This window comes from Mercenaria mercenaria, chromosome 4 (genome assembly GCF_021730395.1).
Source record: "Mercenaria mercenaria strain notata chromosome 4, MADL_Memer_1, whole genome shotgun sequence".
Classification (NCBI taxonomy): Eukaryota; Metazoa; Mollusca; class Bivalvia; order Venerida; family Veneridae; genus Mercenaria; species Mercenaria mercenaria.
In genome coordinates, this window is record NC_069364.1 from 81,346,513 (window position 1) to 81,359,273 (window position 12,761).

The 12,761-nt window shown below is 34.6% G+C and overlaps 1 protein-coding gene across 1 annotated transcript in view; it reads left to right on the forward strand.

The window, feature by feature from the left end:
- The first annotated feature begins 415 nt into the window (after positions 1-415).
- Positions 416-12,761, forward strand: part of LOC128556483 (uncharacterized) — a 47,800-nt gene continuing 35,454 nt past the window's right edge. The window contains exons 1-2 of the mRNA XM_053541791.1: positions 416-575; positions 8,945-9,026. Of these exons, the coding sequence (XP_053397766.1) occupies positions 515-575; positions 8,945-9,026 (143 nt within the window). The 5' untranslated portion in view covers positions 416-514. The remainder of the gene's footprint in view (positions 576-8,944; positions 9,027-12,761) is intronic.

The window sequence follows — 12,761 nt, forward strand, 5'->3', positions numbered from 1 at the left end:
TTTCAGTCCTTGCTGTGATTATCATATTATTTAGATCCCTCTATCTCTGCTTCTATGGATGGATCAAAATCTTGGTTTTCTGTCTTAAGATAACTGGTAACGCTAGATAACTGTAAACTATAATTGGAATACCTATTTAAATAAAACGTAATATACTCCTATAGAAAGCATTATCAGCTTCAGCTTATAGTTTATAATTGTATAAACGCAAGTAAAACTGATGCATTGATGTGCTTCTCGTGGAATTTTAGATTTATTGCTTTGTTTTGAGATTATCTTTTCTTTTACAATTTAGAATTATTTATGAAAACGGAAGCATCTCGAATAATGAATACTGACGGGTATAGACAGTACACCAAATACACTTGGTCTGGCCTTAAGACCATTTTGAATATTTTCAGAAAATCGCTATTTGGATCAATAAATCGTTGCCGAACGACCAACGTGTTCAGGCTTAAACTGAATTTTCTTCAAACGTTTTTAAAGAAGAATTAAGGGCGGATATTACTGCAACATGTATGCAATAATTCAAACAATATGCCTTTGCATATTCGTAATTTTATCAATCATTTCGGGTGAGTAATTTTATTTTATTTTACACCTGGCTTACATCTACACACATTTAATATTATCTAAATTATTATTGTTTGAACTCCCGACAACAGCATTTTGCTATTAATGTAACATTACTTCGTAAGTGAGGCTAACCTATCACGTCAAACAGAAATTTAGTATAGAATGGAAAAAATACATAACTACGTCAAGCAGGTTTTTGTTACTTATTCGCGTTTGAATAAGGAAAAAGTAAAAAAATGAAACCAGTTACTTCTTCCTTATTTCTCGCCGAAAACAATATGACTTAAGAAATAATTTATAGCAAAACAGTGCTTTATCAATATTTATACACGATGGGCGGTTATACGTCGGGCGTAATAATTTCACGAGGGCGCAGTCCGAGTGAAATTATTTCGGACGACGTGTAACCGCCCGAGTGTATAAATAATTTCGATTCTAATATTTTCTTATTGTAAATTTATATCAAATATGATGGAACTGTTTATTCGCGCAAGCATGGCGCCAATAGTAGGTATTTGTTAAAACACGCCGGGACGGGAAACGGTAATACGTCTTGCTGCAGAATTCACTTTGAGCGAAAATTAAAGTTATAATACTGGTAAAAATCACCGTTAAAATAAAGCAAATAACTTTGTAGATTTGTAGAAGACAGTCTAATGAACAAATTCGCCCGTTAGTTAGACTTGGATGGCCAAATATTATTGAGATACGAATGGATATAAAACCATGAAATATTTAATGACCAGCTTTACACTAATTCACTCGCCAGGCTTCGCCGAATTCCGTAACCAACGAAGACATTGTCACGTGACAAAAATTTAAATACGTCGAAAACAACAATGGCTGGTCGGCCGTGATGGATAGGATTTTGTGTAAAATGGCGGATAAATGCAGAAATTTACAAATATTTTGCTTTTCGATGCCATTTCTACAAAAAAATGCATTAATGTTATAAAATTTAGCCTGTTGTTAAATAAAAAGAAAGGCAGTTTACCAGAAAATGCGATACGAATGTGCTAGACATGTTGTTGTTTTGTTTCTTAAAATAGATTAGCGTGGCTCTTTGTACGGTCCCGTACGAACAATCATATAGCGTGGCTCGTATTACGGTCCCGTACGTTTCACAATCAATGTGTCTACATCTGCACAGTAGTCCCTAGCTAAAAGTTCAGCTCAAAGATGTTTATATAATATGCTGGATCTCTGAGCTAAAATGAATCCCGTACTGACACCTAACACCTTCGTTCCAGAAGTCTGTCGTGCTATAATTTTATCAAATGCAATGGACTCACCTTTTACTATACAATATTTCTAATCAATTTTCCTTTTGATCTGGCATAAATAATCCATGCAACAGAATTTGAACACAAGTTTCAAATTGGTACCCCTGTCTGCAATATTTTGTCCGTCATTCAGTTGTCGCCTGGTCAGGGTACTTTTCATTTTGAAAAACCAATAGACAGTAGAGAATCGTTATTTATTGACATTTTCTGAGAAATTGTATGTTGTTTTATAGATTTTATGTGATTATATAAATTCATAAATAGGTAAAATTTTGATACTAATTTTCAAGAATAACCACGTGCTCTGAACTGTTGCATGATATCATGAGTTTCTCACGAGAGACTGTGCGAGATGTTGCGGTTTGATACTGGTTAGTTAAAAAATGGGGTTTCGCCATAACTAAATGAATGCGACCATCAGAAAATAAAAAAAAGTGTCACTTAAGTTATGTTAGCCAGAACTAGATAGTCCCCATTGTCAATGACTGACTGTGACTGTGACTGGGAGGCGACTGTCTGGTCGACACCGATGAGTAATATAATCTGAAAAGTAGATCCCTCGGAAGCACTGAGAACAATACAAACAGTGAAAATTGCAGACTCGGTTTGATTGAGTCTGTTCATGAGCAGTAATGGAAAATGCAACACTGCCCACGCCTCCTAGCACCTAGATCCAGCCTTCATTGAAAACACAGTGCAATATTAAAATAAGCACTATTATATTACAAGTTACAGGTTAAAAGATGATAAAACAGATATTTCAGGTTTGAACAATCTAGGCCACTCCTTGTTGTATTTGGTGTTTATTATGTTATAGATCTAATATAGCCACAGATTGTGTGCTAGAAAGAGAACACAAACACGTGTTGATAGTTCTAAATTTTACTGACTACTGGCTATTCCAGGTATGTGTGGCGGGAAGATACTGAGCATGCGCATTATAACATTCTAAATGTATTCACATATAATTCATTCAATATACAACACTCCTGAACTCTTTAAGAGTAGCACTAGATTTAACATGATGTGGTAGGTTGTTTCAGAGTCTAATGGTTCTTGGGGGAAAAATGAGTTCTCTTGATAACGGGTACGAGAGAAGGGAATATAAAAGTGAAGGTCCTGAGAGTCTAGCCGGTACTGATCTACAAAAAAACAATGGACGAATGACGGATTTTATATAAAAGAATCAGGAATGCAAGGATGTGAAATTTCTCTTTGTTTTAACATTTGCCAGTACAGTTAACATTTCTGTGATGCTTCATCTACAGACATACTTGATTTGAACATATCTGGCGGCAGTCTTTCTTAATCTTTCAATTCCATGTGTTAGAGATTGTTGAATGCCAAACAGTTGAGCAATATCCCAATTATGGTTGAACATGTTTTATACAGAGTTTCTTAAACTTGTACATTTATCATTTGTTTGATCATTTCTTTTCATGTATTTTAGGGTCTTGTTTGTCTTTTTTGTGATCTAACACTGCTGGTTCGCCTACATATTAAGCATTTTTATAGTTTTTAATTCATGGATATGTAGCTTATAGCGAAAAGCAATGTTTTTTATTTCTTTTTATATACCCTAATCACTTCGCATTATCGGCATTCAACTCCTTTGACCGGGTCTTTTTCCACAGCTCTAAATTATGGAGGTACTGCTAGAGAGTCTCACAATCATGCATGATATTTATAGTGAGATAAACTACTGTATCATCATCATCAACAACGAGTCTTACGATGCTTTTAATTGAACCTGGCAGGTGACGGACATGATAAGAAAAGGCAAGGCCTAAGGACATACCCTTGCGGTACCCTTGATACCAAATGTGGCATATCTGATTGAAGACCTTTTGTGTTCTTATTGTATTTAAAGGTATCTGATTTTTGATCTCTCTGTCAGGGGGGGCTTTGTCTCACTCTGTCTCTCTGGTCAGATCGCTCTGTGTCTGTACTAATAGAGGATGAATTATGCGCCCTGTGTGGCTGCATTTGAACTATGTAAAGCGCCTTTGAACGTGAAATTGATCATGAAAAGGGCGCTATATAAATCTGGTATAATAATAATGATAATAATAGACCAGACGATTGTGATCGACTTTGACAAACGATTTGATAAAGTCCATTACTATTAGGTCTGTCTATTTACTAGCTTCAAGGTAATCAAAAATTCTTGACTAAAATTTAATAAAAATTGAGATTCACAACTGTGTTTTGAGCGGAAGCTATGTTGGAAGGAATTAAGCAAATTTTATTATCTAGATGATTAATAATATTTTGATACTAAAACATGCCCCATCAGTTGGAATTAAGCAATTGCAAGTAAGAGAATAGGTTTGTGATTGCTGGCTTTGCTTCTTGGGCCCTTTATGTATACAGGGACAACGATAGCCGTCCTCCAGTCTTGTGGAACACTGATGATACCAAGTGAAGACATGTAAATGTTAGTCTCATTTTTATAGAGGAGCAGTGTTTAAGGTATGGGCGGACATTGTGTTGTAAGCTGTTTTTTGTTTTTCTTTTTTGTTTATTCCCCTTCTGATGAATCTCAGTGAACTCTTTGCTTTTGATGTGATGTTATCAACATATTCTGACCAAATGAGATACATTGTGTACATTTATTTACTTAGTTTTACGCTCAGATATTTAGCAGCGTCTTTCAGTGAGAGAGAGAGAGAGGGAGAGAGAGAGAGAGAGAGAGAGAGAGAGAGAGACTTATTATTGTCAATAATTAGTTCTAGTCTTATCAACCGAAATATGAAAGAAAAAGTAAGCATATTACATGATACTCAAACGATGATGTGAACTTCTATAGATGACATTTTTATTTTTCACACTTACTGCATATGTGTCATACGATGACAACAATATTGCATGCAGACATAAAATAAGCCTTTTTCTATATTCGAAATCATTTCCTGTTTATGTGCGACTGAAAATTAAAGAAAAGTAAAGAAATCAGTTGAAAACATATCAGTTGAATGACTTCAGTACACTGTAATACAAAACTGCCGTACGAATAACCACCTGCGGTTTATTTCACTATTCATACGGGACCGTACGATTAGCCCACTTCCTTTAGCGTAGTCACGGACGTATCCGAATGATGGCGGTTGTGTCACTGAAACCGAAAGGAACATTTTTTATATCCGCCTCCATCGGTGGAATCTGTCAATTTACAGGTAAATTTATCCAGTCAATGTCTTCGTGAACGGATGTTTTATGCGTTGCTGTAGAAAAATGACCTTCCAAAAAAAATTCGCTACGTAATCTTCGCTGGCCAGTATTATAACTTTAATGCGAATTATTCAGCAAATCGAATAACTAACTCAGTATGTGTAAAAATTGATCAAAACATTTGTGCAATGTGACATTTCGTTTAAAACATGTTATTAAGTAAAATATTTTATGAAATTTGAAAGCGCTATTTCTCGATGCGTACATGGCGCTAAATATCACGTTGACGTGACGTCAACATAACATCGTTGTGATGATTAAATCATTGTTAGCCATATTAGAAATGTGTTTAGAACACATTTAGTAGGTCTTATAGTGAGTAATTAAATCATGTTGAAGAAATGATGAATGAGATGGAACTTTGTATGGTATAAATTTGTCTATTTGTTTTCATGTAACGTGTTACTTTTTCGCGTTTGAATAAGGAAGAAGTAACAAAATGAAACCAGTTACTTATTCCTTATTCGACTTTTATCATTTCTTTGCCGAATAGATATGTGTTTACAACACGTTTTATAGGAGATGAGACTTATTCCGGTGTTAATGTGCCTGTTACTTATTCGCATTTGAATAAGGAATAAAATGTGTGTAGTTACTTATTAATAAGTAACAAACTTTCTCGTCATTTTTATATGCCATATGAATATTTTGCACAACGAAACCTAACACGTTTCTCTTTGCGCTTCCCTTTGTTGAAAGAGGTACATCTTCCAATCAACATCAGGATCCCATAAATAAATAAATAAATAAATAAATGAATAAATAAATTTGAAAGGGGTGCACCTTAGAATCAACGCCAGGATTTCAAAAATAAATAAATAAATAAATAGACGTGTATAACAACCTCTTTAACATCAAATAAAACTCAATCATGATGAGACTTTAACTTAATGTCGAACATGAAGACAAATATTGAAGTGAATTCCTTTCAAAGGAGAAAATTCACGCTACCATTTATTTTTTAGTTAAACAAAACAATATAACAGAACGTACTCCATTTTTTTTTATAAAAAGAAACCTACACATTTAAAAAAATAAATAAATAAAAAAAAAAAAAAGCAATAAACCTCCATAAAATGAAGTATTCTTTTTTCTTATAGCATTATGTCTTGGTGAAATATGATTTAAATTTTAAGTCACGATTTTAACAAGTTTGGAGCACCAAAACTAATCCAATTATCAAATTAGCTTAAACTTGCAAGTTTTACCTTTACCTTAAGTGTAATTCAAATAAAGCTTCAGTGTCAAGATCGTAAGGTGAAATAAAATATGACATATATATATAATAAAAACGAACTTCTCACAAGTATTTTGTGGGGCAGTTTGGGGTGGCATGCAGTGATTTTTTTCTTAAAACCCTAACAATTTTTGTGTTTGTCCTATATCATATTTTTCGTGTTTCTTTAGCGGAATAGGTACCGAAGCAGTAAACATGGACTAAATTGTTTTTGGTTCTTGTAACATCTGTATAAATATTGAGTTCTGCTCAACCCGGGGCTAGAGGGTATGGACGGCGGCATGTATTTCCACTACCATTCACGAACAGACTCAAATAAATCAAGCCTGCAACATTACTGTTTTGATCGTGTTTGGTGAACTGTTGACAGTGGAGCTTCTATTTTAAGACTGGTGAACATAAAATCATTTATAGAAAGATCAACAACTGCTGATACTGACAACACAAATTTATTTCATGCGCAGTTCAGATAGTTCCATTATGTATAGCAGTTTTATCCTGGATTTGTTTGAATTGATCTGTTTAAGCCATCTTAAAATCAGGATTTCTTTTAAAGGGAAATATGAAAATAAAAACAGATGTTTTTAAAGGCGTTGATAACTACATATTCAACCTTTCCGTAGTTTCAGTACTTTGTTTTCTACTTTACTATCACAGCAGCGTTTGTTGTGCCGCTTGGCGGCCGTAAAAAAGTCTCCATGTACATTCAGTCAGAGTTGCTTTGTTCCGATCTTTTCAGTTTGTTCAGCACGACATTAACGTTCTGTTAGTGGTACTGTTTAGTTTTCCACCTTGAACATTTTGACTTGGGGTAATTTCAACACTCCGCTTTAAGGTGAATTTTTGTGATCGCTCGATGTCCGGCGTCCGTCGTCTGTCTGTCGTCCGTCGTCTTTCAACATTTAGCTAGTGTATGCGATAGAGGCTGTATTTTTCAACTGATCGTCATGAATAATTACCTTGATGAAATCTAGGCCAAGTTCGAAAATGGGTCATCTGGGGTAAAAAACTAGGTCACTAGGTCAAATCAAAGAAAATCGTTGTGTATGGAATAGAGGCTGTATTTTTTAATTGATCTTCATGAATATTGGTCAGAATGATTACCTTGATGAAATTTAGGTCAAGTTCAAAATGGGTCATCTGGGGTCAAAAGCTAGGTCACAAGGTCAAATCAAAGAAAAACTTTGTGCATGCGATAGAAGCTGTATTTTTCAACTGATTTTCATGAAATATGGTGAGAATGATTACCTTGATGAAATCTAGGTCAAATTTGAAAATGACTTATCTGGGGTAAAAAACTAGGTCACTAGGTCAAATCAAAGAAAAACGTTGTGTATGCGATAGGGGCTGTATTTTTCATTTGATCTACATAAATACTGGTCAAAATAATTGCCTTTATAAAGTCTAGGCCAAGATTAAAAATGGATTATCTGGAGTCAAAAACTAGGTCACTAGGTCAAATAAAATAATAACTTTGTGTATGCGATAGAGGATGTATTTTTCAATTGATCTTCATGAATTGTTGTTAAAATGCTCGCTTTAATAAAATCTAGGCCACATTTAAATACGGGTTATCTGGGATCAAAAACGAGGTCACTAGGTCAAATAAAAAAAAAGCATTATGTATGTAATAGAGGCTGCATTTTTCAATTGATCTTTAAGAATTTTAGTCAGAATGATTGCCTTGGTATAATTAAGGTCAAGTTTGAAAATGGGTCATCTGGAGTTAAAAACTAGGTCACTAGATCATTTCAAATAAAAAATTTGTGTTTGCAATAGGTGTTGCATTTTGTACCAGAAGTTCATGAAATTTGATCAGAATGATTGCCTTGATAAAGTCCAGGTTTACTTCGAATATGGGTCATCTAGGTTTAAACACTAGGTCATCCGGTCAAATTAAATGAACAATCTTGTGTACGCAATAGTGGCTGCATTTTACACTGGATATTCAAAACAATTAATCAGAATGATAGCCTTGATGACATTAATGTAAAGTTTGAATATGGGTCATTTGGGGCCAAAAACTACGTCGCTAGGACAAATCAAAGAAAACAGTTTTGTATATGATAGAAGCTGTATTTTTCAATGAGGTTCATGAAATTTGGTCAGAATGATTGCCTTGATCAAACCTAGGTTAAGATCGAATGTATGTCATCTTGGCTCAAAAACTAGGTCAAATGGAAGAAAATACTTGTTTACATATTTTTAGTCCAGTCTTACTGAAAATTGGTCAGAATATTTGTTTCCATGAAATTACTAGGTCAAACATGTTTACACTATTATGGTGTGTTTCTCAGATGAGCGACCATCTTGGCCCTCTTGTTTTCATAGCTTTGCGTATTGTCTAATCACCCGTTTGATATTGTGCCAGTATTTTAATTTTGTCTTTTTTGGTAGTTTCTGTGATATACAGACTCCATAACCCCAGATCCGCTCTATAAATTCTAGTTTGTCTCGTTCTGCCCATTGTTTTCTTGTTTAGCACAAGCCCAATATTTCAACTTGGGACCATCGCGTTGCATAAAATATTGGTATGACATAAACAAAACAAATCAATCAAACACATTATGTTTGATTTGATAATGCATTTTATATGTTAACTATATCTGTTTTGCAGATGTACATGCAGTGGACTATTGCAATGCCTTTTACTACTGTGAAGACGGATACCATTGTTGTGACAATGATACCCGATGTTGGTAAATAATTTTAGATTTGAAAAATCTTTAGATTTTAAACTTGATTCCCAGTATTGATAGACAGGAAAGAGCCAATATTAGCAAGTTTTATAATGTTATATTGATTGGTCAGAAACAAAGCATAATAAAAATAATGTATATACTATTTAGATTTTTAGGCTCCCTCCATTAGAAATGGGGTTTGAGAAGATAGTGTTACCTTTGTCCGTTTTTGAGTGCGTGTGCGCGCGCGCGCGCGTGTGTGTGTGTGTGTGTGTGTGTGCGCGCGCATGGTGTTACAATGCAAAGCAAACGCTGTTACTTGTTCAGTTCGTTTCGTAAAATCTTAACGTATATCACAGTGATCCACAACCCACAATGGTCTCTATGTTTCTTTCTTTTATATTTTAGCTCTGACTCACTTTTAACGATTGGTGCAATCGTTGGTATAGTGATAGGATGTATCGTTTTTATCATCGGCTGCTGTGTTGCTGTAATATGCTGTGTTAAAAAGCAAGGTCACCGACCTGGTCAGATCGTCCAGCCAGCACAGCAACCTGGTATTTGAACATTTTCACTCTTATTTGCCCAGTAGAACAATAGATTGCAAATACTCTGCGCATATATTACAGGTTCAGACTTCAAAGGTAAAAGTCCTAATTTGCTGTGTCATGTTACAAAACATAGTCCTGACATTGACAAACATCACAACAACTTGGTGTTTCAACAATTCTTAGGCTATTCATCTCTCAAGGAGAGACTCTCTATGGTCAAATATTAGATAAAATATTTTTGTAAAGAGAATTTTTACTGTAGGCATTATTATGTAGAGTAATAGAAGTCATATAATAAGTAATCAGGCATTCTTAATTAGAATGACAAAGAAATGTTTTCGTTTTCGTTTTTTTTTTCTTTGCAAAGGTTTGGTTAACACAATGGAATAGGTTAGATTGTGTAGATAAGCACCATTTACATTTGAATTCTCTTGATTTACAAGACTTACGCGTTTTATCAAAGTTTTAGCCATTCTAGTATATTTAAATATGTAGATTATGTGTAATGAAGCGCAGAGGGAAATCAGAGTTTATGTTCTAATTTCGTTAAGAATTTGTCTAATTATATTCTTCTAACTCGTTCGCCTGACAAATCATCTAGTAACTCGTTCGCTTGACAAATCATCTAGTAACTCGTTCGCCTGACAAATCATCGAGAAACCTTATCTTAGGATTTTGTTGGAAAACGTTACGTAAAGATAAGAACGAGATTAAAATATAAACTTAAGGTATGTCATAGAAAATAATTGCGGGTACTATATATGTCATGCAATGAGAAAAAAGAGACATTATCTTTAATATCATACGAGTACATGTATTAGTTTAACTATTTTGACTGAACAGACGTTATTTAAATTGCTTCTAAAATTACCACACCCGAAGGAGTCAAACTATTTTGTAATGTTATTTTATAAAATTAGGTGTCGCGATAATCTCAACTGGACAGCCACAAGGTCAGCCGATGTACGGACAACCTGTGTATGGACATCAACCATACGGTCAACAACAACATGGTGTGTAGAAGTAACAAAGCAGGAACAAGCGACCCAGTATATCCACCTCCGCCGCCGAGTTATTAGTGCAAAAAGAAGTGTTTGTGTGCGAATTGTGATACGTTATGCTATGTACTTTTTACCATTATTTTAAACACTTTGCATATAATCTTTCTGTTTTAGATAGATACAGTTCAATATCAACATTATATTAACTGTTAATGAAATGATACGAAAAGTCTCGGTATCGTGATTTTGCCCTCACTTTGTCGTACAGAAGTGACTCTCTAGTGTGTCCTTTATCTATAACACATCCTGATTAAAGTTATAATAATATTTTGCTCATCATTAAAACCCAGTTATTTACTATTTGAAATCATTAAATACTGTTTTTTTTTCCGCCAGTATTGCACACATGACTCTTATTACATACACTTGTAGTTAATAGGGTATTTTTTAATTTCTTCAACTCATCTGTACATTTTAATCTTGTTTGATCTAATTTTAATCTGTTTGACATAACTACAGTAATGATTTCATCTACCCTAAAATTAACGCAAAATTATAAGAATAATTAAAAACAACACTTGAGAATTTAAACCGGTTAACTGGTTAATTGCGCGTAAATCCACAGTCCTTACCCTGCTAAATTTCTATGATAAACTTGTCCATTTTTCAATATGGACATTATCATTAACCGTTAAAAGGTATGCTTACCACATATATTCTGATTGAATGGCAAACAGTGCAGATCATGATCAGACTGCACAGATCTAAACTTGTCGCAAAGGTAAAACCAATCGTGCGTTAACACCACCGTGTTCTAAACACGTAGTTTTTCAACTAGACGATTTTTACACTGGATAACCGGCTATCCTGACGCCCACTGGAAATGTAACCCAGCTGGAAATGTAACCCAGCTGTAAGTCGATAGGTAAAGTTTTTCATTTATTTCTATTAAAAGGAAGCCAGTTCTTGCAAATCAACTTGACAGTTTTGCATTTACAATTTCTGGGCCAAATACGATCGTTACGTTTTGAGATATTCGCTAACAATTTCTTCAGTTTGAAAAAATCGAGCAAAAATCCAAAGTTTTGCGCAAATTGTTTTGTTTATGAACAACCTGTGAAAACTTTTATCATCTGATCGAACAGATGTGTCCTTTCGGAACACCTGTGTAAAGTTTCCGGGTTCTACGTTATTCCTGAAAAAGTATATTAGCCGTTAAATAGGCATGGTCGAGAAAAAATGACTGTCGAAAACGGCCGCTAGTGACAGCTAGTTGAACTCGGATGTTAACATTTATAGACTATTAATTAACTCCGACGATTTTGAATATTTTTGTATGTAAAAAGTATTACTGGCAGTGATTTGACGGAAACGTAATTATTTTTAAAAATGGCACTTTCATTTCAAGAGGCTTTAGGACTATATTCCTTCACACACAGGCTGAATTTTAACCTAGTTCACGCGTTCTTGCCATTTTTTCCGCCATGCGAAAGCCAACATAATTTTTGCAGTGTTCACCGAAGCAATAGTAAAATGCCATTTTGCCAGCTTTTGATGGTGAAGGAAAACCGCTACAGGTGCCTCCGGGCTACTACAGAAAGTAATTTCACCTTGGGTTTTGCAAGTGTAAATGATTGCTTCTGGTCGTCAGTCCTTTGAATTTCGTTTGAAGAATTCAGTATCTTTAATGAATCTCAAATGCCCGTTTTTGTTTTGAAAAGTGTTGTTAGTGTGGTGCTTGATAGGTGTATAATCTTATTTGCTTATACATAATTATTTAACTGCTCCTAATGTAAATCTGCCATTTTGTTAGCTCACCTGAGCACTACTCAGGTGAGTTTTTTGTGACCGCTCGATGTCCGGCGTCTGTCTGTCTGTCGTCTGTCGTCTGTCAACATTTAGCTTGTGAATGCGATAGAGGCTGTATTTTTCAATTGATCTTCATGAAATTTTGTCAGAATAATTGCCTTGATGGAGTGTAGGTCAAGTATGAATATTGGTCATCTGGGTTCAAGAAACTAGGTCACTAGGTCGTCAAAGGAAAACCTTGTGTATGCGATAAAAGCCGTATTTTTCAATTGATCTTCATGAATTTTGGTCAGAATGATTATCTTGATAAAATCTAGGAAAAATTCAAAAATGGGTCATCTGGGGTCAAAAATTAGGTCACTAGGTCAAATAAAAGAAAAAAACCTTGTGTA